This window comes from Brassica oleracea, chromosome C2, assembly GCF_000695525.1.
Source record: "Brassica oleracea var. oleracea cultivar TO1000 chromosome C2, BOL, whole genome shotgun sequence".
Lineage (NCBI taxonomy): Eukaryota > Viridiplantae > Streptophyta > Magnoliopsida > Brassicales > Brassicaceae > Brassica > Brassica oleracea.
This window is the reverse complement of record NC_027749.1, coordinates 5,578,611-5,605,575: the sequence shown is the minus strand read 5'-3', so window position 1 is coordinate 5,605,575 and position 26,965 is coordinate 5,578,611. Positions and strand designations below refer to the sequence as shown.

Below are 26,965 nucleotides of genomic sequence, written 5' to 3'. Positions count from 1 at the left end.
ATTAAACATCTATATTAAAATGTAAAATATAGATATTACGCAAATAGAAAGTATAAGAAAAGGAGATACACAATTTAAATCATTTTAAAAAGTACATTAGTATTTAAACATCTATCTTAAAATGTAAATCTATCTTAAAATATAATTATTAGTAAATAGAAAGTATAAGAAATAGAAATACACAATATATAGAAAAATAAATAATAAGTAAATATATAATATAAGTAAATACGCAATTAAAAATGGAAAATTATATTAAGATTTAAAAATAGATCTTAAAATTTAAAATATAGATATTACGTAAATAGAAAGTATAACAAATGGAAATATACAATTTAAAGAAAATGGAAAATGTACATTAAGATTTAAACATCTATCTTAAAATGTAAAATAGAGATATTAAGTAAATAAAAAGTACAAGAAATGGAAATACATATCCATGAAAATAAATAATAAGTAAATAATGTAAATATATAATATATGAATTATATATATAATAATAAGTAAATGCACAGTTTTAAAAAAAAAATGGAAAAAGTTCATTAAACATTAAACATCTATCTTAAAATGTAAAATATATAATATAAGTAAATACACAATTTAAAAAAAAATAGGAAAACTACATTAAGATTTAAATATCTATTTTAAAATATAAAATATAGATATTGATATTACGTAAATAAAAAATATAAGAAATGGAAATAAACATTTTAAAAAATGGAAAAAGTACATTAAACATTAAACATATATCTTAAAATGTAAATAAAAAATGAAAAAATGGAAATCTATCTTAAATCACATTAAACAAAAAAAAATATAGTTTTACATCAAGAAAGTCCCTATAAAATTCATTATTCCATCAACATCAACCTCACACTATCAAGGAAAACTTCAAAGCACTCGAGCAAAAAAATGGTTCCACCATCAATTCTTGCCGTCCCAAAAACCTTTAATGACCTTGAATGAGATTTTTTATAACAACGAACTTTTTGTTAGGTGGATTCATTGTTGGGAAACCCGTAACTTCTAAAAGCCAAACTTATTCATGGGAAATGAATTGCTTTTCATAGACTCAAAGGTATTCTTACAAATTTAAATTAATCTAATCTATAATTTTATTGTTAATATTCATACTAACTCTTTCATGATCAAATCATTACAGTTAATAACCATTCAAGCGTTTATCCCGAACACTTCTTTCCTCGCCGAATCAGGTATTGGTTCATGTTGGTTTAGTATTGTTTTTGGTTTATTAACCGGTTTAGGATGGTCCTATTGTAAATATAATTTAAGTTGGTTTAGCATATATTATGCTTAAAATAACTTAAATTAAATAATAGTAATATTATGCTTAAAATATAATTTTAGAGAGTTTTCAAATATTATTTATTGCAACACTCAACAGATAGTTTTGCTAAATATGATAACTAGATAGGCCAACAAAATTGCAAAAAAAATATTTAAATAGTAAAAAATATGTTAATTTAACGTGTTAAAATTTAAAAATAAAGTTTAATTATGACATGCATAACATTTATATAAATAGGCCCAGAAAACTCATTTCATTGAAAGCATCGTGACCTTTTGCTCTTCCTCTTCTTCGTTTCCGTTTCACTATACTCTGCAATTTCTTTACCCTGATCGAAATATCTAATCCACAATTACAACACACTCTCTCTCTCTCACACAGAGCTTTATCCCCTTTCCCTTCACTCAGAACCAACGCCTGTTTCGCGCCACTAACACTAAACCCCCGCCGCCGAGGGCGCTCAATCATCGTCAGAGCAGACGACGCCGACGACAGAGGTGGACAGGACGAGAACGACATGGTAAACGAGGAAGTGGACAACAAAAAGGACTACGACGTCGAGTACGACCGCAGCGATGGCGGCTTCGAGCGGCGGCGGCGGCGATGGGGACATCGCGTTCGTGCAGATCAAGAGCTTCACATCGACGCAGGGGTGGAACTCGGATAAACGAAGACGGGTTCCATAAGATCATGTTTATCAGGAAGCCGCCTGATCCTGATAACGATGTTTAAGACTTCAGAGAGGTATGTGGTTGTATGTGACTCCTCCGGATATGGATATTTACTAAACGAAGACGGGTTCCATAAGATCATGTTTATCAGGAAGCCGCCTGATCCTGATAACGATGTTTAAGACTTCAGAGAGGTATGTGGTTGTATGTGACTCCTCCGGATATGGATATTTACTCAGATTCCAAGAGTTCTTGCTCCAATGCCTCAAAAGGTTTAGCCTTTTAATTTATCCTTACTGGTTTTTGTTTTCAAAGTCTGGTTGTGACCCCAATGGTGAGACTGGTTTTACAACATTCAAAGTCTGGTTGTGACCCCAATGGTGAGATTAACAACCTCTTCCTTCACAGCTTGAATGTAAACTTCTCTCCTTGTGGTCAAGTATTGATTATATTCACTTACAAGTATATTCTAAGTTCTAGCACATTCAATTTGCAGGATTTTGTATTCAAATCCTTGGTCAGTACTTGCTTTCCTGGATGTGATATACCTGCTTGGTTCAACCACCAAGCATATGGATCAGTATTAAACGTGGAGTTTCCATGATATTGGAATGTAGGATCCAGTTTCCTGAGACTATATAACTGAGACGATGTTGATTTGTTGGGCACAGATGATGACGCGGCCAAATGAGGTGAGATTCATAATTCTATGTAAATAAATCTAAACCTTATTTGGATTCCAAAACCAAGAAAATTGTGTGTTCAGATCAAAAAAAAAGTTGTGTGGTTGTTGCAGGAGTTGAACGTTGGCTTATATATGATGTGGTCAATATCTTGGAGAGCATCGGGGATACACCCACTTTCTTCTGAAAAAAGTTAGCTCATTTCAGTCGCTCTGAGCTGATTCTATGTCTCACTTAGGTTGTGTCTAGAAAAGAGAAGAATCTTTATTCTTAAATGTTTTTTTTCAGATTCTTCGCTTTATATATTAACTCAAGGTACACGTTAAATAGCTCTCAATGTTTTTTTGTCTCAGTCTCTGGTTTTGGAGAGAATGTTTTTTGATCTTTACTTTTGTTTACAGGAAGAAGGTTTGAGAGTGGGTTTTGGCATCTTGAGTATGTGATGCAGTTCACACGGGGTATATAAAATATCATATTTCCCAGATTCTGTAATGCTGATTTTGGTTTTCAGTTGATCCTGTAAGTGATTATGTGAGGCACTAACAAGAGTCTTATGGGAAATGTATATCAGGTACAATATGCCCTTCACACAATTATGTATTCTCATGAAAATGCTCCGGACAGCGGTCAGATGTACGAGCTTTGCATTGACCGTAGTATTCACCTCCGTGTCAATTAGATAGGGTTAGTTCTTCGTTTTCTTTTGTGCGTATTCACTTCATGATACTGAATCTTGATTTAAAATTCACAGATCAGATTTTCAGTTATATGTTTTCGCTTTGAAAGTACTTTCTGAGAGCTTTCCATATTTTGTAAATATTTTGTTTCTATTTATGCAAGTGGATTTAAAGCTTCCAGATGCAATAATTTTGTGTCCTTGGTGTGGATAAGTACATATATTCCTATTGCTCAAATATGCTAATGGTGTTGACTACCTGGTTTTGTTGAGTAGAAGATTTACTTATACAATTGTAATATGATTTCTGATCTAACGTGATGCTTTTTCTGTAACAAGTTGGCCTGTATAAAGTTTTAATATAAAGGACCATAGCTGAAATCGGGTGATGATTATTAAAAATATTCCAACAATCAAATATGCGCCAACACAAATGCAGGTGACCAGAAATCACCACAAAAGCCAAACTATGAATATGCATTATAAGATTACTTCTCTTCACTACTATAAGATTACGAAATCTGTTGTTGTTTGTTATATGATTTGGAACATCTGTCAATGTCAGAACAAATTTTGTAACAAATAAAAGCTCATATGTTTCAGAAAAAAGACTATGCTTTTCCTAAACAAAAACAAAATAATAATACAATGCTACCACTGTGTCAGTGCAAACGATTCATCTCAAAAACAAACAAAATATATACAACCAACTTATATATATAGATATAATAAAATGAAATATAGAATAAAACAAAACAAAAACAAACAAAATAATAATACAATTCTATGCAAACGATTCATATCAGTCTAAAAGACTTTAAAATATCCAATAAATAAAATAACCCATATTAAAATTTCTGTTTCAGTGCATATATGAAAGACAGTTCATTAATATGTATATGATCAGACTTGAGTACAAATTTATGTGAAAACTACATTTTTTCCAATGGTATACACAAAATGTACATCACATTTTTGCATATTAGATCATCTCTTTCAAGAGGATTCGCGGCATGTCAAGCCCTGATAAGATCGGTTCCGCCCAAAATGGGAATGGACTAAGGTTATGAACTATCATGTTTTGTAAAAACTAAGTTTTCCAAATTAGAAAAGCAAAATATGTTTTATATTTTTTTATCGAGGCTAATAAACTTAGAAAATAAACTTTTATCGAAGACACAAAGATATATATATTTATAAATCCAAGTAAATATGCAAATCCAGAGGTTTTTCCTCGGATTTGAGTCTTTGTATTTTTAACTAAAAAATCCAAACAAATCCATTCAAATCCATTATAAAATCAGATATATTAGTAAATCGTACGATTGAATAACATTTGATTTGATATAGAATTTATGAATCATTAAACCAATAACACATGATTTTAATATAGATTTTAAAATCATAGAACCAATAACACTAGATTTAGTTCAGATTTTCAAATCCATTAAAATACAACAACCAATAACCCCTACTTAAAGAATTTTGATGTTTCAATTTATGATGTTTTTATTTTTTAGGTAACTTTTAACTTTATTAAAAACTGTGTAATAAATTATTTAATTATTTATTTTGTAATTAGTTGATTAACATTAATTTAGTTTTAATGATATTTTCTGGATAAAACAATGATTTTTTAATACGCGTGTTTTTACTTAAACATTTACTGAACGGAGAAAATATAATTAACAGACAAGCTACATATATTAATTAGTAGAGATTATTGGCTGAATATACCTTAATGGACCAAAAATTAGGTAAGTACCCGAAACCAAAAAAACAACCTCGGCCACTGTATATATTTTGCTACCCCTTGACCTTCTTACCCCTAGTGAGCAGACACGTAAGGGAGAAGGTGAGATAACTGAGATTGTGTGTGATCTTTGAAGTACAAATCTGTGTGTTTTAATCAGATATAGGTTTCCAGCTATCTACTACTCCATCCACTCGTTCTGCTTGACAGCTGTGTAAGGTACATTTTGAATTTTTCAGAAAATCGTAAAAATATCTTCTTGTAACAGCGAATGGGGGGGATGTAAGGGTAAATGTTTTGAATTTTTGATTGTGTATTTAAGAGAGTTATGGAAAACCATAAATCCCAACTTGATTTGGTAGAGAGAGAACGAAGATAAAGTTCTGAAAAAGTCTTTTTGTAAGCCAATTTAAAAGATTGTACTAGTAGTTTAGTCACTAGTAACAAAGATGTTAAGTTTCGTGTTAGCACTATACAGACACCGGTAACAGCCATCAATAATGATTAAATTACTACACCTCGAAAGAAGAACCTACTGGTCAATACAAAATAACAAAGAATGTTAGTGGTTAACAAACACGTTGAGGTTTTTAATTTTACCATGTTAGCATCTAAACGGTAAGATAGCATATAATTTGACATGTTAAGTTTGGCCTTAGTGAAGTTTCCATTAGTTAACATAGTACTACAAAAAAATGTTAGTATTTAAGGTGATACAATTACGTTACAAATTAAGGTTGTCAGTTAACAAATATTAAGGTCATAGTTGTTAAATTGTTGGCGATGCTGTTGACTTCTGGTTCACAAGGCTACCACCGAGGATGTCCACATGGTTAGGGTCGAGAGCATCAGATAATTCAACATCGACTAGATCATCAATGTTGCATCTTTCCTTCTTCTCTTTGGCTTATTTTTCTTTTATGAGTATCTGCTAAATTATATACTAGACACATTTGCTTCTTGATATCTTCTATACATGTGATCCACTTGCAAAAATATTACCGATAAGACATATCTTAGAGAAGAATATAACACTTACAAGTCACTAACAATGTTAACCAAATGTTATTTTATCATATAGTATATCAGCTACACATTGGTCGTACATATGGTTAATGAAAATTATCAACACAAGGACAATAGATAGCGTAAACACTTACTAATTGTCATTGTCTTTAACTGGTACTGTTAAACATTAATATATCATATAATATTAAACTATAACATTATATATCTCAGCTAACATTATAAATACCAAACAAAATGTGTCAATATGCGATTGAGTTACAGTGTTGGCACCACCAATCACACCTTCCACCAGCCACTTCATCATCTCATTCTCATCAATCAGTCTTCTCCTTCCCATTTCTCTTCACCACATCTAGACGAACAAATCTAACAAGTACTCATCAAAGTTAAGAAGTAATATTAAATGTTAACATTAGATCTTGTCTGCTAACTGTAAACTTATGTGATAGTTGAACCACAACCAAAGTCGGCCATTCATATTAAAGTATTACTTTGTGATTTAGCATCTACTAAATGATATAACACTAAATATATATTAAGGTATTACTTTGTGATTTAGCATCTACTAAATGATATAACACTAGATATATATGGAACAAGATTTAGTAGTAATCTTAGCATCTAATATAGGAAAATAACAGTTAAAGATTGCGATTGCAATTAGTTTGATGGTTAACACGTACTTTACAAGAGTAATTTCCAACAACCAAATATGAAGCTATTAGCTACTACCTATGGTGATAACGGCTACGTGACTAGAAACTTAATTGGTGAAAGAAGGCTTAAATGGGGATTATTACTGACCTTGCATTTTTCATCTTCTCTTTCGTGTGTGCTTGGTTCACAGTAACACACGACTTTCGATGGGGACGGTGGAATGTGAATCTCTTATTCTTCAACTTGAAAGTCATCACACCCTGACTCCGACTTGCTGATGGACTCAATCACACTACTGGCTCAGGCTGGGGGACCTTTGATTCTTTTCCTTCATCTTTAACCCTCTCACCGACTGCGGTTTCTTCACCGAAAACGAACTTGGGTTCAGGCAACTGCTCTTCCTTCATATTGTCTGGTGATAAATTTTGTAGATCTCCGATAGAAAACATGCACTCCATCAACTGCAAATCTCTCATTTCGCCAATTTAAAAACTCATCGGTTCTCTGGAACGAAGAAAAAAATAAATTATGGGATTCAGGGAGAAAGAGAAATGAAAGGTTGTGACTATCTACCCCACTAATAAAAAATAAAACAATGTAATTGATGCTTCTTTCATTTACCTCTGATGTCTTTTTGGTTAATAGTGAAGTACAATGCATCACGTGTAAAAGGGTCTTGGCTCTTACTCTCTGACACTAAATCTAGAAATACACGATAGTTGAGCTGTAGATGCATAGGGGTGTTCTCGTATTAAAAAAAATTCAACAGTGTGTCGGGTATTCTCCTAATTTTGACAGTTTTTGTGTATATAAAGCCTAATTTCTCTAATTAGTAATCTTATAAGCGATTTTCCCAAGAAATATAGACACGTGCGTAGAGATTTCGTACCTGATTTGGTTTTGTTGGGGTGTTTCAGGAGCGATCTTTTTTGGGAAACTTGGACGGTAGATTAGCCGTTCCTTGTTGATGTTTGCGCAAAACGGCTCAGCAAATAAGCATTTCAAACCTATGGTGAACAGTGATACGTCACAATGTTGAACCACAGACAAATATGATGTGTAATACATGTCACGAGACTTTACATTTTATAGTTACTATTTACGAATTTTGTTAAGACTTAAAGAGAACAGGGTTTGGCACCGAGATACTGATAGCTACATTTTATTTTTTTTACTGATAGCTACATGACCATCATGTGTATCTCGCGACGTGATAAATTTTATGTTTGTAATGATATAACTAAATTACATGTAGTTGATAAAAAAAAAACTAAATTACACGTTGCTGCCACACAAAAAAAACTAAATTACATGTTATAAAGCTTATAATTCATTGTGAAAAAATTGTCTATTTTTGACAACCTTTATTTATATTCCAAATAAATTATAGTTACGATTATTTTTATTTATCTTCTCTAGAGTTTTTCATCTAACAAATTAAATCTCAGTTCATTAGTCATTGAGGAGGCATTTAAAAATGATATCCTCAGCTAGTTAAAAATGACACTAATATCTCTGAACTTTTTGCAACAATTTTCATTAGAAAATGTAGTATAACTGTTTTTGAAAATGATGGATGTATGTTTTCCTAATCATTAATTCTTCTTTGTCAACAACTTGATTAAAAGAGCTTTCACAGTTATTATACCCAGTCGACCAATAACTCACAAGTACATGTACTTATATTGTTATCCTATTAGTATCTTGTATATCTGAGAAAGAAAAATAAAGAAAAGGAATCGAATCTTGTTTTGAAACTTAATAAGTTAATATATACTCAAAACTGTAAAGTCAAATAAACAATACACCATTCAGCAATCTTAATTTACAAAGAATTTATTGCTGAATATAAAGCCCCCAACTACAAGAATGTACTATTTTAATTTATTTATCCTATTTTCTTTCTAGAACTAAAAAGGATCCAGTGGGTACGAGGCATTATTTATGTTTATAAGACGCACAAGCAGGTAGTAAAATCTGACTCGGTCGATCTTCAAACCACCTAAATTTACTCTATTCGTACTGAAAGGATTTCGCATATCTCGAAAAGTAGGGTAAAACAAAAGTCACTTTTCGTGTAAAAAATAATATAAAATGCGAAATAGAGAAATAAAGATAGTAAAAAGGAAATAAAATTTATTGATAACCTAACAAACAACTAAAAGATGAAAACACGACACCAACCTCTACCTGCATACTTAAGTTTCTTCTTTAAATGTTGCAGCTGTCTCCTTGCCTTTCCCATCTTCTCTCTCTCACTCCTATGACTTAAATTCACACATTAATATAGCGTCTATAATAATCTTTTACATTTATATATTTTCCTCTCATATCTCAGATCTTCTATCACACCCTCTTCTATTTTCCATTGATATTTGAACCATATAAGAAAGTGTTATTGTCTTGAATAATCAACATTAGGTCTCATATGGACCAAGATGATCAGAAAGATGAAACAGAGGCGGTGGCGTGTGGTAATAGCAAGTGCAAGAGCAAGATCGTCCCTGGAGATGATCAAGATGGAGACGAAACCAAGAAAAAGAACAAGAAGAAATCGCGGAAGACAACAAGACGACGTCAACTAATGTCATTTAGTGAGCTTCCTGATTACATGAAGGATAACGAATTTATATTGAATTATTACAGAGCTGATTGGTCCATTAGAGATGCTTTCTTCAGCGTCTTCAGTTTCCACAATGAGTCCCTCAACGTTTGGACGTTAGTATATATTATAACAAAATTTCATTTTTATTTCTTTGTGGTTATTGTTTAATTTCTGATGATATTAATTTTTCTTTTTGTTTTGATAGACATTTACTAGGTTTCATCTTATTTGTGGCACTTACTGTGGCCAACGTTATGCATCACGATAAGTTCTTCCCCGTGGTACGTCTCCTTTAGTTAATTAACATGTCAATTCAATATTACAACAATCGGAAAATACTATTAGAGATCGATGTGAATCAATAACGTGACTATAACATATCTTTGATATAAATTACAGCTTTATTTTTCGAGAAACTAAAGAAAAATGTTGTTAGCTAATGATGGTATTAATGTTGATGATTGTATAGGATGCAAAGAGTCCAGGGAATATAACAAGATGGCCATTCTTTGTCTTCTTAGGAGGCTCAATGTTCTGCCTACTCTCAAGCAGCATTTGTCACCTCTTCTGCTGCCACTCCGAAGAACTTAACCTCGTCCTCCTCCGCATAGACTATACCGGTATCTCGGTCATGATCATCACTTCCTTCTTCCCAGCAATGTACTACATCTTCCTATGCACACCTCGTTGGTACGTCATCTACCTCACAGGCATCACCTCTATGGGAATCTTCGCAATCATCACACTCTTCACTCCATCACTCTCCTCTCCCAAGTACCGCGGTTTTCGCGCTTTGCTCTTCGCCGTCATGGGGCTTTTCGGTATCGTTCCAGGTGTCCATGCCCTAGTGGTTAACTGGGGAAACCCGCAAAGGAACGCGACGCTTGTTTATGAGCTGGCTATGGCAGTGTTCTATCTTGTTGGGACAGGGTTCTATGTAGGGAGAGTGCCTGAGAGGTTTAAACCGGGATGGTTTGATCGTGTGGGACATAGTCATCAGATCTTTCATGTGTTTGTTTTGTTGGGTGCCTTGTCTCACTATGCAGCTGCTCTCTTGTTCTTGGACTGGCGTGACCATGTCAGTTGTTAAACCAATAAATGTATATATATTCGTAGTTCTTTTGAATTTTAAAAAATATATTATTATTACTTTGTTTGTATCACATGGAAAGAAAGTGTAATAACCGTGTTGTTACATCAAATTGTAATTCATCAAATCATAACTCAATTTCCATGGCATGTAATCGTTTGGTCTCTGAAGGCATCTTGTCCAACTCAAAAGTGACCAAACCAGAGGAGGCATCATACTCAAATGCAACTTCATTTGACTCAACAACACATCTCTTAGGCTTCACAGATGAGTAAGCTCCAAATTTACCACACCCTTTGACTTCCATTACCACTTTCATCTTCTCAGCGTCATACTTAAGTCCTTCAATAGCTCCTCCAGAATTATACATGTTTACAAGACCAAGTGGAGCAAATGAGACACCACCATCAGTAGCCAGATGACTAATGGGGCTCACAGTGAAGATCTCATGCTCACGGATCTTCAGTGAGATCGGTAGAGACACATTGTATGGCATAACGCTGAGTTCACCTCTGCTTTGGGAGTAAACAGCGCAGTCTCCGTTCCAGGCCTTTGGATCAGTGGAGGCCTCGGATATCAGATGAACATCACGACCACGAATGGAGCCAGTGATGCAATCGGTTTGTGTCTGGTGGAAGATATTTTTCCTTTCTGTGCTACTCCATGCTGCTCCTTGGCAGTTGTACACCCCAAGGACTCCAGTGTATTTGTTCATGTTCCATATCTTTAGCAAGCTGAAACCAAACAAACAATGAATGATAAGAAAATGATCAATTACATAAAACTTAAGACTTATCATATAAACCAATGTCAGAGCTGGTTCCGAATTCAAGTGTAACATTGGCATTCGGCCTCCAAATTTTTTCGAGTTAATATATATTAGCATAAGCCTCCAAACTGTTGAAAAAAATCTTTTACTAAAGTTTTACTAAAATTTTTAAGGCCTCCAAAATCTCAGGACGGCAATATATTACCTGACACCATCCCGGGCAGGATCTGCGAATAAACAATCTTGCGTTGGTCTACCAGGCAATCGAGCACGAAGAATCGATCCATCAGGCAACACAAGCTTTCTTAGAAGATCAAAGTTGTGCTTCCCAGGAGCATCACTATTCATCAAGCACATATACAACAAACAATGCAAGTTCCAATTAAGAGCGTCATGATTCAGTGGGTGAAATTAGAATGAACTTTGATAGATACGCACCTAACGTAGATAGGTCCACCACTAATGGCCCTAGCAGAGGCATGGTACTCTGCGGCAGGGTGCACTGAATGAAACATATCCCAGTCAGGCACCATAAACTCTCCCAAGAACACACTATTGTACGCAACCGAAGCAATGTGTATGGTGTGAGACAACGGATCACGTGGGTAGAAATCATCTGACGCTCTAGTCACAGCTGCTTGCTTCGAGCTGCATCATCAAAATCCCATTCCATAAACTTCACTCAAATCAAACACGCACAAATTCAAAAAATAACACAAGACTAACCAGTAGAGAGCATCCGTATTATGGCTCATACAAGCAATGCATCCATTGTCTGGAAAATTCTTAGCAACCGAGGAGTCAAGAGCTTGATGATACTGACGAGTTAACTCGACTCGACCACCCAAACCACCTCCCAAAGTCTCTAATATACACTGCACATCAACTTTCACACCGTCCACGCCAGCATCAGCCAAGTAACTATGAAGCTCGTTATAAAATCTATACACATTCTTTGGGTTAACCAAACCCAACCCTTGTACCGCCATAGCATCGGTCTTCCACGTCGGCTCGTTCTCCACCACGCCTCTAGACACAGCCGGATACTTCATCGAAGACCCGTACTCCTCCCCGGGTCGCACCCCGCCCCAGTAACCCGTGATAGCATGCCACACGTAAACGTATTTAAGACCGTACTTCTCTTTAGCTATATCAACGATGTTCTTGATTCCTTCATCCTTGTTCTTGAACTTCGGGTTCTCCTTGACCCCGGTTAACCGGAAAACCGGTTTGTTCTCAACCGAGTTCACATCGTTCTCCACGGTTTGCCAACCGTCGTCGATGATCACGAACTTCGGCGGCGTGTCGCCGGCGGTTAGAGACTGGAGCCCAGCTTCGACCCCTTCTTGAGTCACCTCTTGGTAAAACGCGTCCCACGTGCACCACCCGAAAAAGTCAACGATCCCCGGAAGCTTCTTCTCGTGACGTTGACGGAAACTCTTGAGATGCAACTTAACGGTGTGGATAGCGTCCGTTATCGTTTTAAACGGATCCGTGCCGGCGTGAATATATAAAGAGTGAGTAAACGACGACGTTTTGGTATCGCCGTCTCCGCTCTCCAAACAGAGCTCCACGTCATCGTTAACGTTTCCTTGAAGACACGAACGGAACGAGCCTTCGATTAACGGCAAGAAGACGGTGTAGAGGTTCTGGTCGGTCTCCAGGTGGGACCCGTCGTTGGATTCGACCAATAGGAACTGAGTCTCTAGAGGAATGTCACGGCCGAGTTCGCCCATTCGCTGGGCCATCCACCAGAGCTTAAACCGGAAACAAGCCATGAACCGGGAATCGTGAAGTGAACCGATCGGTACGATGTGGTTACTCTCTTCCTTGTCGAATACAGCTCCGATGAAGACTCCTTCGACCGGTCCGGCCTCGGAGGATGACGTCGCGATGACATTGTCTGGTAAACCGGTTAGGACCGTCCGGTTTTTGATGATTAGATTTCCATTGGAAATACAAACCGCCGGTTTAATCGTCATCTCTTCTTCTTCTTTTCCTCTGTACCTCGGAGAGACTTCTCGGCTTCTCTGTCGTATCAGAAGATCGAGAGTCATCAATGGAGAAGATAAAAGTCAAATCTAACAATCATGTTTTAGAACAGTACCTTGTATGAAGAGGCTTGATGAAAAGATGCAATACCAGAAGAGGAGGAGGAAGGGAAGAGACGAAGCTGTGATGAGAGAATGAGAGCTTGAGGTTTCGTTATCAATGGAATTGAAGATAATCGATATGTGAGAGAGTGAAACAGAGGATGAACCCTTTTTATACCCTGAGTTCCATTGAAACACCCTTGTGACGCCATTTTTTTATTTTATTTTCTTGTTGCTGCAAAGTTTTTTTTTTTTTTTTTTTTTACAAGTTTCTCGGAGTCTAACTATTTTATCCTATTCCACCGTATTTTCATTTGTTGTTTTATTTTAGTTTATTAGAAAAATAGAACCTTCTTTTTATGTTTTTAAAATTTTATTTAATTGTATTGGTGTTCTTTTTGTATTAAATGCGTTTGATTTTTTCTTTTATATAATCGGTATTGTATCTTTACGCATAATATTTTAGGTGATTTCTAATTTTTCATGTTTAAGAAGATTCGGTCGCATACGGGTTGGGTCATGTCTCATGTGTTGCGCGTGGTACGGTGTATCTCATTCTTTGGTTCTGTAAGAAGAATAGCAAAGATTTGGCCGTTGACAAGTTAAAAAGGAAGGATTAGGTTGCCACGTAGGATCTATGCTGTAAAACTCATCGGTTAAAAGAAGTTCTGGTCGGCGTGTTGACCATACTCGGGAGACTCAAAGAATTTTTAAGGATCTATAGATATTTTCGCACGACCGCATAACGTGTCATCGTGTCAGCGGATTATCGATATTATCGCAAGATATAATTTTTCTTCAACTAACAAACTAAAAAAGAGAGGGAGGTTTACTTGTCACTTGTTGGAATATTAATGTATTTAAGCATTTAACATTTCGTAAGAAATGAGATTGGCATCTTTAACTATCATCAATCGAAATTGTTGAAAAATATTTGTGATAATGTCTTAAATAAGCCAATGTCTTTTTTTATTTCTACTCTTTTCTATTTATGTAAAGCCACGAAATGTAGTATATTAATAAGATCGTAAAGTGCAATTGACAGAAACTCCATACAAGTGGCTCCATTATCTCCGCGGTTCAACTTGCTTCAACGTATCTCGATGTTGTGAACTTGTGCAGTCCCCCGCATGTGCCCACAAAATTCCATAGCTTTTTCAGGAATAAGATAAGGGAGAATTTGATGTATATACAAAAGAAAGAAAGAAATGAAGAATATACCGTTGATTTTGACATAATAAAATCGATGACAATTAGCTCAATAAAGGTTCGATTTTGCCCCTTTCCAGTACAAGTTCCCGGTTACCGCGAGCGAAGGGAGAGGACTGCTATGTTTCAGATGGTATAGTAATCTCCGCTGTGTTTGAAATGGTATATACATGTGTAGCTGATATTTTACAGAAGACACGTTGCAGTTGTAAAAATCGCATACGGTATCACGGTATTCAGTAAAAACATGTGGAAACTAGTTGATACAAGTATTCCATTTTCACCTAACCACATGCTAAAATTCGATGGTATGGAAATGAGTGGACTGTAAACTATTTACCATCACATCATTACCAGAAGGCAACGTCATCGACGTATTTACCGCATACGTTGGCACGGTGATCAGTAAAAACGTGTGGACAATAAGTGGTGTTGTTCTCAATATATGTGTATTCTATTTACTCCAACCTATTAGTCTACCTCTTTAACAAAAGACACTGAAGAAGATGAACACAAAGAAGAAGTTAATGCTTAACTGAAGAAGGTGAACACAGAGAAGAAGTTAATGCTTAACCACATCGATCAGGTAATAGTTCTCTAATCATATGATAATAAATGTTGGGGAATGTATATGCTTATAACTTCATTCAACAGTATAACTAGTGGTCCACATAATGGAATAGTATTTGTACCACTCAAATAGTAATTCTATAAGCTTTTCTCGATTTTCAGATGGATGGACAAGATATGGTTTTACTTGTACATGAGACATGGATCCGTGACGCAGACAGACGTTGGATCTTTGAACCCGACATAGGGTGGACACGAGAGGAGTACATTCGCCTACACACTCAGATGAAGCTGGTGGAGTTGCTCAAAACCATAAAAGAACGCCTCCATATAACTTCCAGCGAGGTGACTATCAAACTGTCTTATCAATATCCGGAATGGCTATCAGAAGATGACGAGGAGCTTGATATGCCGCAACATATAACTGATGACGGTGAAGTTTTGGTTTTTATCGAGATGCGCCGATCGATTGAGGAGGTTCCTTTATATGTTACCATCGGACGTCATACCCTTGGGGTGACGCAAATAGAGGAGGCTAAAGAGGGGTAACCAAGCCAGCCGGTCAGAGTACCCGATGTAGATGACAAGGCCATCATCGAGGAGCAAATGCATGAATTTGCGATCTCATAAACCCCACTGACCATGCCTCAGACAAACCGAGATGCCGACATGGTGGCTGTTGTCCCTGATTGTAGTATTCCATATACAAGAAAGACCACATGACAACTTCGTCGCCATTCTATTCCATTGTCAGCAGGTGGAATAGAAATTAGAGAGACAACTATTCCATACGAAAAACCACAGGATTAATACATGACGGAGAAAGTATGGCCACCCATACGAAGGACTGTAGCAAACTGTGTTCCTTGCAACATCTCCAAATCTTCCTCATCTAATGCAAGCTTGATCAGCTCTATCAACCAAAGGTTGAAGTAACTATTAACCCTCTTTTTTCCAACTGGCTCAAACCCAGTCTCAAACAATCTGCTTGGCAGTTCCAACTCTTCCATTGCGAGCCTAGCAAAACGAAATAGCAAAGACTGTTACAACCTAATGGAATAGAACAACACTGATGTATTTATATAATGGAATAGAACAAACCATGACTGCTAAAAACATGATTAAAATCCGAGAGCAACACAAAATACAATTTGGAAATTGAGTACTAAACACCACGCATGAACAAATACGAAGGATTAACGGGAACAAACGGTTGCGATACACGTACATTAGGTAGACAATAAACCCCCAAAATCTGATTTCTTAAAAACAGATCATACCATAGAACAGTGAATACATGAAATAGAACAAAACTAAAAGACAGAAGCATTTATAAACAGCGAAACCTACCTTAAAAACATATCATACCATATGACATAGAACAGTGAATACATGGAATAGAACAAAACTAAAAGACAAAAGCATTTACAAACAGCGAAACCTACCTTAAAAACAGATCATACCATATGACATAGAACAGTGATTACATGGAATAGAACAAAACCAAAAGACAAAAGCATTTATAAACAGCGAAACCTACCTTAAAAACAGATAATACCATATGACATAGAACAGTGAATACATGGAATAGAACAAAACCAAAAGACAAAAGCATTTACAAACAGCAAAACCTACCTCCGACATGTAATAGAAACAAAAGAGACTGCCGATTACATAGTACAATATGTAAGGAGTCAGTCAATTATACATAAAGGCAAGACATATATAAACCCCCAGAATCAGATCTACATGTCAACAGAACCGGATTCCGACATGCAATGAGGGGATAACCATAAACGAAAGGCGAATCGCATGACCACAGAAAGAGCTAACCTTTTTGAACTTCAAATCCTCGACGATTCTCTGGCTTGACGTTTCGGAAGAGGAAACCTTTTCGAAGTTTTCGAGCTTCAATCCGCCTTATACGCAAGCAATTACCGACGCCCTTCACCGACACCGGAATGATTGTCGACGACTTTCCCGGGAGTTGTGAGAGATGCCGTGAAATTAATCTTAGAGGAGAAGATAAGCGGAAGTTACTTCCCTTGTGTGAAAAATGAAAGGTCAGGGAAGTTACACGATGTAAAAACCGAATAAAGTAAAAAAAAAGTTTATATATTTATTTAATTTTAATGCAGACGGTGGAACCGGTTAATCATAGGGGCAGAATTGCATTTATACATATTCCGCACGATGTATCCTAGCAGATTAGGTCAAACAGTCATAAACTGAATTATAATTTTATTTTGTGATATACAATCCAATTTCTCATAAGATAATGTCATTCTTTTAAATTAAAAGACACGAAAATTAATAATTGATGTTTATGTTGTTTCTTTGTTTGCAACTGATGTAAATATACAATAAATACAGAAAATGAAATATTCGGCGTTGCATGATTCGCTTGCAACGTATGATTTGTTCAGACAGTGACTGGGAAAGCAAATCAACTTGTATATTTTTCCCTGTGATAACAGAAGTTAAAAAAATAAAATTGTCCAAGTGGACCCAATAGGTTCACCTCATGCCTATTATCTCATTTGCATAAAAGTGTACATAAATATCTTATATCCATATATTAATCCTCCCTGAAAATCAGTGTAGATGTGTGGTTCTATGAAAAACGGGAAGAGGAAAAAAGTAAATATTATGGAAAAATTGGATCAGGTCAATAGTCATATATTGCAATGTTCCTAAAAGCTGATTATAGGGCCTAGCCAAAGTCCTGTAGCCATAAAAGTGTACATAAATATCTTATATCCATATATTAATCCTCCCTGAAAATCAGTGTAGATGTGTGGTTCTATGAAAAAACGGGAAGAGGAAAAAAGTAAATATTATGGAAAAAATGGATCAGGTCAATAGTCATATATTGCAATGTTCCTAAAAGCTGATTATAGGGCCTAGCCAAAGTCATGTAGACATGTACCAGGTCAATAGTCATATATCGCAATGTTCCTAAAAGCTGATTATAGGACCTAGCCTGATAAATCGCTTACGCTAGTTATCCGAATCGTGAACTTCTAGATTCGTGAAATTACCGAAGTGTTTATTTGCCCATATGAATGGCGCGTGCTTTATGTTTTTACTCAAGGATGAAGATTATAGAGTTATCGCAGAATATATGAGAAATGTTATGAAAAATAGCAAACGAATAAGTGTATGTTACCTTTCAGAAGAGAACCAAAGGATAAGAGGATTATTAGTTGGCCTAAACCCTTAAAACACATTATACAGCTTGACTGCTTGAGTTCCCACTAATTAAATGTTAGTCTATAACACATTATACAAATACATGTGATGCCTAAAATTTCTATCATGGAAACCTTAGTAGCTAGGAAATAATTAGTTTTCACACAAATGCAATTAGTTTCAAACATTTAAGCATACATGATACAACACGACTAATACATAAACAACACACATTAAAAGCATAAGTAAAAGTCCGATAGAGAGTCTATATGTGGCTCGAGATTAAAAGGACACACACATTCATAAAGACAAATTAAAGGACCATGAAACAGATAGTAGATGGGTTATGAGCTTGCAAATTTTTGATGATCAATCGATGACCAAAGACATTATCTTTTCCTGAAGATTTGGTTGAGTCGGCTGAACTCTATATCCAAATTGCCCATCTTGATCTCTCATCATCATTCCTCTTGCGTTGCTAGCTATAGCCATCTCTTGTTGTTGCTGCAATTTTCAAAACCATATCCATATTAAATCAACACATAACATACTAATATATAGTTTCAAACCAAATCATACGCCAAAGTCTTTATGAATAAATGACTGGTATTATTTATACATACCAGCTGGAAACTGAGTTGCCGATTCTCCTCCACCAACATTTTCTCCTGCCACAAAAATGTTTAAGGTATATAAGCATTAGTTAATACAAATTTCAATCCGTAAAGATAAAATCCGTTATATACATAGCTCACATTTCTCCTCTTTGTCATAAGGAACTCCATCTGTGCCAAGAAGACAAAGTTGAAAGTTAATTTGAATAACGTATTTATGAATACAAAATAAACACATGTATGAATGCATGTAGAGATGTATATTTGCCTGGTGGTCTCGGACTTTGTCGAGGCCATGTTCAATGGCATGCTCTATGCCCATCAGGTTTTTCAAGTTGAGAGATTGTATATCTTCCCCCTTCAAATGCCTGTATTCACATTTTCTATGCATTTCATCAGTTAGTGCGGACATTTCAACATTTACCTTAATCAACTGTTTTGCATATATATACTTGTGTAAAGAAATGACAGTGAAGGGTGAGGATTGACCTGAGCTCCAGTTGTAAGCTATCATTTTCTTTTTTGATCATATCAATCTCATTGCTGAGGTTCTGGAGACCAAAATTATTCAGCATATATATTAGATGAGCAATAATGGTTTTTTTAAGGAACATTATCAAACAAAAAGTTCACTTACCTAAACACTAAACATAAATATATATGATTAATATAATATTGAAGAAAAATGTCTGGTTATCCATGAAAAGTCTTTCATTTTTTTATACTATTTGTAAAGGAACATTATCAAACGAAATGTTCACTTACCTAAACACTAAACATAAATATATATGTGAATATAATATTGAAGAAACATGTCTGGTTATCCATGAAAAGTCTTTCATTTTTTTATCGAACAAAACTTAGGTTCAAAAAAAATCTAAAATAATTGAAAAAAAATAATGAAGCTTATTTTAATAATAAAATACATTATTTTTTAGAAAATAATCTAAAATAATTGAAAAAAATAATGAAGCTCATTTTAATGACCCTAACGCCACTAACTAAACCCTAAATCTTAAATTCTAAACCCTAAACTTTAAATCTAAACCCTAAATCCTAAATTCTAAACCCAAAGCCTAAACCCTAAACCCAAACCCTATATATTAAACCCAAATCCTAAACCATATATAAACCCAAACCGTACACTCTAAACCCAAATCCTAGACCTTAAACTCAAACCCTAGATCCTAAACCAAAACCTAGACTCTAAACCCAAATCTTAAACCCTAAAGAAATAACATCAACAATAATCCAAACCTTTAGGATATAGGATTTAGGTTCAGGGTTTACAATTTGAGTTTAAGGTGTAAGGATTAGGTTTGGATATATGGTTTGAGTTTAAAGTCTATGAATTGAGTTTAGAATATAGGGTTTACGGTTTGGGTTTAGCGTTTAGGGTTTAAGGTTTAGGATTTAGGTTTAAAGTTTAGTGTTTAAGATATAAGGTTTGAGTTTAGGGTTTAGGATTTAGATTTAGGGTATAGAGTTAAAGTTTAGGGTTTAGTTATTGACGTTACCATCATTAAAATTAGCGTTATTATTTATTTTCAATTATTTCAGATTTTTTTAAATAAAATTAATCTAGGTGGTATTTTGATAGGTAACAAGAGGAGAAGTGAATTATCTTTTTTATCCTATATGTAAAAAAACATACCCATACATACACATATATACATACTACCAGGCGGTAACTTTAGTGGTATACAACTCTCTATGTGCTTATTACTACTTTGTAGAGATATCTGTTCATTTGTGAGAACTTAACCTGTGATTGTCAGAAATCATTAATAATACATAATAATTTGAACTAAAATCTATCGCTAAGAGTAAATTGAAAATATTTATCCAGGTTTCAAATACACATGTAAAATCATTAAACTGTTCAGACACTCATCAATATCACATACCAAATTTCCTCTCAATATCAGTTCAAAAAAAAAAATTTCCTCTCAATAACCTCATAACCTAAAAACAGAATTACATATAGATCTAACAAGCTCCCTCAAAATTTTGTCTTGGTATTACTAGAATACAGTTGGTGAATACATGTTTAGATATATACTAGAATATATAAGTGTATATATATATTAATAGTCAAGATCTAAAAATTAAGCATGAATAAAAGAAACAAAATAGAAAGAAGAGAATAAATTCCATGTTTTGTGGCTCAATATCTTGTCGAGTACAAGAGAATCAATAAAGAGGCTTGGAAGGCTAGACACACAAACAAAACTTTGTAGATCTGCATCTAGGGTTCCAGGTTTTTCTTTTTGACATATTTGGGGAAAAGAACATTAAATAATCACAGTTCATGATAGTTTGGGACATAATATATGTTCTGAGACAAAACATTAGAGTAGATCTGTATCTAGGGTTGAAGATTTAAGGATCTTCTGACATGTTTTAGGCAAAGAAATTGAAAACGGTTTTCACAATTTTGGCCATAGAATATTTTTTTGAGACAAAGAAACTTCAGATCATATCAAAGAAAGAAAAGAGAGACAGAGAGTACCTCATGCTTAGCATCCCATAGTTTCTTGCCAGATAACTTCTGGTATTGGTCCAACATAGCACCAAGATCCATGGAAGGACAACAATAATCAGTCATCTTACCATTACTTGCAAAGACTATGAGAGCAACTTTTGCATCGCAAAGAACCGTGATCTCTTTAGCCTTCTTCACCAACCCATTCCTCCTCTTTGAGAACGTCACCACTCTGTTGTTGGCGTTCTCTATCCTCTTTATCTCTATCTTCCCTCTTCCCATCTTTCTCTCTCTCTAGCTCTCTTTTCTCAATTTAGGGTTTCTATGAAATTTTTAAGATATGGAGGAGAGGATATGTGGTTTATATGAAGAGGAAGAAGAAAAGGAGGAGCATCGATCTCAAGGGAACATTGATGAGAGAGAGAGATAGAAAGAAGGTGTTTGATTGATTTACAGGGGAAGAGAGACTTATGACAGTTTGGGATGGAAAACAAAGCTACTTTCTAGATGGCACAGTCATGGAAGGCTTGTTTTTGTGGTTCTCTTATTACACGATCAGTCATGTAGCCAACTCTACTCTCTCTCTTTCTTTACACTAGCAAAAAGAAAAGAAAACTTTGAAGTAACGTACAGAATAAAATAAAGTTGAAGCACAATTAGCTTATTGCTTCACTCTTTGCCTGTGATTGATGTTTATTGCTTTCATTTGATTTGATCATCTCTATCTTTTTCTTGATAGGTTAAAGTATCGTTTTTAACCTCTGGTCTCTTCCTTGCTATGTTTTTTCGATGAAGGCTGAAAGTGCAAAAAAAAAAAAAAAAAAAATCAAGACACAAAGTTATCTATCTAGCAAATTAACATCAAATTTCAAATATGTGAATAATTTTTGCAAATACGTATCATGTATATATATGTCTATTTAGAAAATTAACCCCAAAATTAAATGGAATCAACAGAATTATATATTGCAACTTTTGTAGATTTAAACCAATAGATCCTTACAAATTAGAACTACTTAGCTTTTTCTACGGGTTATCTACTTTGGTAATTCCAAGACTTGCTATTTCAAGACTCTATGTTATATATAGGTCTTATCGAATATCGTAGCTACCTATATTAGTCAAACGTTTTAAATTATTCAAATGTGAAGATATCATGTTGACGACAGTAAAACAAATTTATTATAAGTTTAGATACTGTTGATAAGAAAGGAAAGGAAAGAAGCAGTGAGATTACCAAAGACTTTGGTATAACCGTTGGAAGTTATCATGCTTAAATTAACTATCAAAGGTGAAATGACATTTGGTTGTCGAAAACAAAACAAGTTTATGGTTTTCTGATTCACGACAATCTCACGTGTCAAATTCTTCTGGAAGGCTGAGGTACGTAAAAATTATTCGAACTTTTTGGCATTTTTCGATTATCAACTCTAAAAGCATAGACAAATTTACGAGTAAAGATGTATGGAAACTCTTTCAAACACTATTGACTACCTGTGGGATACGTCTCCACTGAACAAAACAATCACATTGGTATCTTGAATTCGTACATCGCCTACATATGTTCAATGCAATTTATGAACTTGGGTTCACAAACCGTCCATGTTTAGCATTCATCATGAGTGATTGATATATTCAGAAGAAAAAAAACTTGTTTAACCAGAATTAACTAAACAAACTGGATGAGGAAAATGTTATATTTCCCATGAAATATATGACATGTAAACCAAATCTTAAATTTATAACCGAGCATAATCATGTATATATCGAATCTCATCCTAATCATAAAAACTTGTCGAAAGCCACGCTGAATGAAAGACGAGATCGTATTCCCATAACGAGTAAAATGCATGAGATTTAAATTACATTTTTTTTTTGTTAAAAGGTTTAAACAGTTAAATTACATACGTATATATAACAAGCGGAGACAAACACATATACTCAATATTATCTAACTCAAAAGAGAGCAACAGCAGCAGAAACCAAGGCGACCATAAAAGAAGCACCACCTAATGAAGAAGCGGTACTTTCAGCCGGAAGTGGTGCAGCTGTTTCACCGGAGCCGGTAGGTGCAGTAGTCCCGGCTCCTGGGGTGGTGGGAGAGGCTCCTTCAGAACCTGGGGCGGTTGCACCGCTAGGTGCTGGAGTAGTAGCACCGCCCGATGCGGGAGTGGTAGCACCTCCAGATGATGGAGTGGTAGCACCTCCAGGTGTGGGAGTGGTAGCACTGCCAGGTGCTGGAGGGGTAGCACCGCCGCCACCGCTATGTCCACCAGCACCACTAGCATCATCAACTACGTTGACGGTAAGTTTTTGACCAAAGCGGCAATGGTCAGCGGCGGTGCAGATGAAGTATATTGGCCCGGTGTCGTTTAGCATAATCTTGGCAGGAGACGTCTTGATGAGGCTGAGGGGTGTCTCTTTCTCGCAGTTTTCATATTCATCTGCCGTTACGATAGCCACATCATGTCTCTCAGCATCGAATTCAAAATCTGTCATAATAATAATATCAAAAACTTGTTAGTATTATTTTAAAAAACGCAATGAAAAATGATGCACAAAGTCAGAGTCATTCAACGTGTAAACGTGACGTATCCATGACATATGCCTTAATGTATATAAAAATGCGAAACAGAGACATAACAATAAACTAACCGAGCACGTCGCCTACTAGGAAAGTTTTCTTGGAAGCCCATGTACTATAGAACTCGAGATCGGAAGGTCTCTCCCATTTGGCATCATCACCAACCTCGTAGTCCTCCGCGAACACAACCGCAGCGAAAACCAAAACCATAAATGTCACCGTTTTGAAAAATCCAGCCATCTTTTGTAACTCAGGTCACCACCACTTCTGTTTTCTTGGACGATAACTTGATAACGTTGTCTTAGAAGATATCTACGACACTTTTTGACTGTGTGTTGATATGGTTCAAAAAGTGTTGAAGGAGAGACTTATATTTATAGGGACAAAGAGAGGTTCTCTATGGTTCATTAACGCAAGGTACGCAAAGACACGTACGTGTTCGGTAGTTGTTGAATAAACTTATTTTGGATAACTATTATCACCACCATATTTGTCTGCTTAGATTTTTTTTTCTTCTCCATCAAATTGTTTGTTATTTTTCTTATTTTTAGCGCGTGAAGTATTATCTATTTGTTATAAAAAAAACTGAAATTTTATTATATCGCAAGAATTTAAATAAGGGCAAAATATTATACCCGTAGAAATAATAACACTGATATAGAGAGATAGTGTTTCTTATTAAGGAGAAGAGAAGAGTTTTTGGTGTGTTCTTCTAAACGATCGAAATCGATCGTTTATATAGAGAAAAAATCTACTGTGTAAATAGTGCAGCGGGCCCCACATCTTTTTATATTTCAAACATTACGGCTCCTCCTTTTGACTTTCGTAACACTCCCCCTTGGGGGCCGGTGTCACTATCCGCTCTCGTTTAACGTCTTTGTTGCCTCGTTAAAAACCTTTCCAGGAAAACCCAATGGGAAAAACCATAGTAAGGTAAAAAGAGTACAACTACGTAAGCTCCCCCTCGAATGAACAATCATAGATCCTTCTGATGGCGCATCCCAATGTTATGGATGTGTTTTCTGAATACCGAGGTAGGGAGTGATTTTGTGAAGAGGTCGGCTGCATTGTCGCATGATCGAACATATCTTATTTCAATCTCTTTATTCTTCTCGAGCTCTTGAGTGTATGAGAAGAATTTCGGAGGTATATGTTTGGTTCTATCGCTTTTGATATATCCTTCCTTCGTTTGAGCAATACATGCCGCGTTATCTTCATATAGAATAGTTGGCTCCGTATTTTCGTCAATCCCACTGCTTGAACATATGTGTCGGCTTATTGATCTTAGTCATACACATTCTCTACTTGCTTCATGGAGTGCAATGATCTCAGTGTGATTTGAAGAAGTAGCAACAAGTGTCTGCTTCTGAGAACGCCAAGATATGGCGGTGCCTCCAATTGTAAAAACATATCCTGTCTGGGATCGAGCTTTGTGTGGATCTGACAAATAACCTGCATCTGCAAAACCAATCATTTGACCTTTTGAACTTTTAGGATAAAACAAGCCTAAATCAGTTGTTCCTTGAAGGTAACGAAAGACATGTTTAATTCCATTCCAATGTCTTCGCGTAGGAGACGAACTGAATCTCGCTAAAAGATTAACAGCAAAGGATATGTCAGGTCGAGTACAATTTGCAAGATACATAAGAGCTCCAATTGCACTTAAGTATGGAGTTTCAGGACCAAGTATTTCTTCATTTTCCTCAGATGGTCGAAACGGATCATTTTCAACATTAAGTGATCTAACGACCATCGGGGTGCTAAGAGGAGTTGCTTTATCCATGTTAAAGCGTTTCAATACTCGTTTGGTATATGTAGACTGGTGTACAAATATACCCTTTTGAGAATGCTCAATTTGTAATCCTAGACAATATTTTGTCTGGCCGAGATCTTTCATCTCAAATTCTCCTTTCAGATAGTTTGATGCCTTTTGGATTTCGTTTTGAGTTCCAATAATATTAAGATCATCAACGTACACCGCGATTATCACAAATCCGGATGTTGTTTTCTTTATGAAAACACAAGGGCATATAGGATCATTCGTGTATCCTTCTTTTGTTAAGTGTTCGCTGAGACGATTATACCACATTCGTCCAGATTGTTTTAACCCATATAATGATCTTTGCAATTTTATTGTACATAACTCTTTAGGTTTGGAACTTAACGTTTCTGGCATTTTAAATCCATCTGGGATTCTCATATAGATATCAGTATCTAATGATCCATATAAATATGCCGTAACGACATCCATGAGACGCATTTCTAAATTTTCATTGGCCGCTAGGCTCATCAGGAATCTAAATGTGATTGCGTCCATGACAGGAGAATAAGTTTCCTCATAATCAATTCCTGGCCTTTGAGAGAAACCTTGGGCTACGAGACGAGCTTTGTATCTTGTAATCTCGTTTTTCTCGTTTCTTTTTCGGACAAACACCCATTTGTACCCAACTGGTTTTACATCTTTGGGTGTGAGCACAATAGGTCCGAATACATTTCGTTTGTTAAGCGAATCTAATTCGACTTGAATTGCATCTTTCCATTTTATCCAGTCATGTCTCTTTTGACATTCATATACAGACTTTGGTTCTGGATCTTCGTTTTCTTCATTTATTTCCTTTGCTAAAAGGTATGAGAAAACGTCATCAATATCATCCATCTCATTTCGTTTCCATATCTTTCCATTACGGATGTAATTGATAGAAATCTCATGATTTCTTTCAGATTCAAGATGCTTTATATTGTCATTAGATTCACAATTTTTTTCGTCCAAAATATTTTCTGTTATTTTGGGATTATCATGCTTTTCACATTTCGTACGTTTTCTAGGAAGTTTATCCTTTGAACCAATAGGTCTACCGCGCTTTAAACGTGTTCCAGATTCACGTGTATCAACTGCCGTTCCACCATTTTGTGGTATTTCAATACGAGCAGGAGTATTTGCAGCGGGTATATGTGATTTAGTTACCATTTTGGTAT

At 35.4% G+C, this 26,965-nt stretch overlaps 5 protein-coding genes across 9 annotated transcripts in view; 2 read left to right on the top strand and 3 right to left on the bottom strand.

The window, feature by feature from the left end:
* The window catches only part of LOC106327645 (sucrose-phosphate synthase 1-like), a 16,527-nt gene extending 8,610 nt beyond the window's left edge, over positions 1-7,917 (top strand). The window contains exons 14-15 of one of the 2 annotated variants that reach the window (XR_001267495.1): positions 997-1,078; positions 1,163-1,214. The gene's annotated coding sequence lies outside the window, so the exon portion shown is untranslated. Of the gene's footprint in view, positions 1-996; positions 1,079-1,162; positions 1,215-7,695 lie in introns of those variants that run through there. The other variant, XM_013765864.1, reaches the window with a different exon arrangement.
* Positions 7,918-9,019: 1,102 nt separating this feature from the next.
* LOC106327140 (heptahelical transmembrane protein 1-like) lies at positions 9,020-10,501 on the top strand. Its single transcript, XM_013765209.1, has 3 exons — positions 9,020-9,496; positions 9,589-9,664; positions 9,853-10,501. The coding sequence occupies exons 1-3, from the start codon at positions 9,207-9,209 to the stop codon at positions 10,471-10,473; spliced, it is 987 nt and encodes a 328-aa protein (XP_013620663.1). The 5' UTR covers positions 9,020-9,206; the 3' UTR covers positions 10,474-10,501.
* LOC106327139 (probable galactinol--sucrose galactosyltransferase 6) lies at positions 10,485-13,593 on the bottom strand. The gene is made up of 5 exons (XM_013765208.1): positions 13,350-13,593; positions 11,969-13,272; positions 11,681-11,890; positions 11,448-11,582; positions 10,485-11,207 (listed from the first exon to the last, which is right to left on the bottom strand). The coding sequence occupies exons 1-5, from the start codon at positions 13,545-13,547 to the stop codon at positions 10,601-10,603; spliced, it is 2,454 nt and encodes an 817-aa protein (XP_013620662.1). The 5' UTR covers positions 13,548-13,593; the 3' UTR covers positions 10,485-10,600.
* Positions 13,594-18,459: 4,866 nt separating this feature from the next.
* On the bottom strand, positions 18,460-21,935 carry LOC106326167 (floral homeotic protein PISTILLATA-like). Of its 4 annotated transcripts, none has more exons than XM_013764187.1 (6): positions 21,433-21,935; positions 19,410-19,471; positions 19,189-19,303; positions 19,053-19,091; positions 18,930-18,974; positions 18,460-18,810 (listed from the first exon to the last, which is right to left on the bottom strand). In XM_013764187.1, the coding sequence occupies exons 1-6, from the start codon at positions 21,685-21,687 to the stop codon at positions 18,676-18,678; spliced, it is 651 nt and encodes a 216-aa protein (XP_013619641.1). In that variant the 5' UTR covers positions 21,688-21,935; the 3' UTR covers positions 18,460-18,675. The 4 variants fall into 4 exon arrangements, with proteins under 4 accessions (XP_013619641.1, XP_013619642.1, XP_013619643.1 ...); XM_013764188.1 differs by having other exon boundaries at positions 19,062-19,091; positions 21,433-21,927; XM_013764189.1 differs by having other exon boundaries at positions 19,189-19,288; positions 21,433-21,913.
* A 1,279-nt stretch (positions 21,936-23,214) lies between these two features.
* Positions 23,215-24,337, bottom strand: LOC106326109 (blue copper protein-like). Its single transcript, XM_013764135.1, has 2 exons — positions 24,061-24,337; positions 23,215-23,897 (listed from the first exon to the last, which is right to left on the bottom strand). Exons 1-2 carry the CDS (start codon positions 24,227-24,229, stop codon positions 23,362-23,364), a joined length of 705 nt encoding a protein of 234 aa, XP_013619589.1. The 5' UTR covers positions 24,230-24,337; the 3' UTR covers positions 23,215-23,361.
* Positions 24,338-26,965: the final 2,628 nt, after the last annotated feature.

Bases quoted from the DNA above. Each gene is read 5' to 3' on its own strand.
- LOC106327139 (XM_013765208.1), bottom strand. From the start codon at position 13,547: ATGGCGTCACAAGGGTGTTTCAATGGAACTCAGGGTATAAAAAGGGTT. The intron at 11,583-11,680 runs GTGCGTATCTAT...CTTGATGAATAG, and splicing joins GGTGGACCTATCTACGTTAG to TGATGCTCCTGGGAAGCACA. The intron at 11,208-11,447 runs GTAATATATTGC...GTTTGGTTTCAG, and splicing joins CCTGCCCGGGATGGTGTCAG to CTTGCTAAAGATATGGAACA.
- LOC106327140 (XM_013765209.1), top strand. From the start codon at position 9,207: ATGGACCAAGATGATCAGAAAGATGAAACAGAGGCGGTGGCGTGTGGT. The intron at 9,497-9,588 runs GTTAGTATATAT...TTGTTTTGATAG, and splicing joins GAGTCCCTCAACGTTTGGAC to ACATTTACTAGGTTTCATCT. The intron at 9,665-9,852 runs GTACGTCTCCTT...ATGATTGTATAG, and splicing joins ACGATAAGTTCTTCCCCGTG to GATGCAAAGAGTCCAGGGAA.
- LOC106326109 (XM_013764135.1), bottom strand. From the start codon at position 24,229: ATGGCTGGATTTTTCAAAACGGTGACATTTATGGTTTTGGTTTTCGCT. The intron at 23,898-24,060 runs GTTAGTTTATTG...TTATTATGACAG, and splicing joins CCTAGTAGGCGACGTGCTCG to ATTTTGAATTCGATGCTGAG.
- LOC106326167 (XM_013764187.1), bottom strand. From the start codon at position 21,687: ATGGGAAGAGGGAAGATAGAGATAAAGAGGATAGAGAACGCCAACAAC. The intron at 19,472-21,432 runs GTACTCTCTGTC...TTTGGTCTCCAG, and splicing joins TATGGGATGCTAAGCATGAG to AACCTCAGCAATGAGATTGA. The intron at 19,304-19,409 runs GTCAATCCTCAC...TGAAATGCATAG, and splicing joins AGCTTACAACTGGAGCTCAG to AAAATGTGAATACAGGCATT.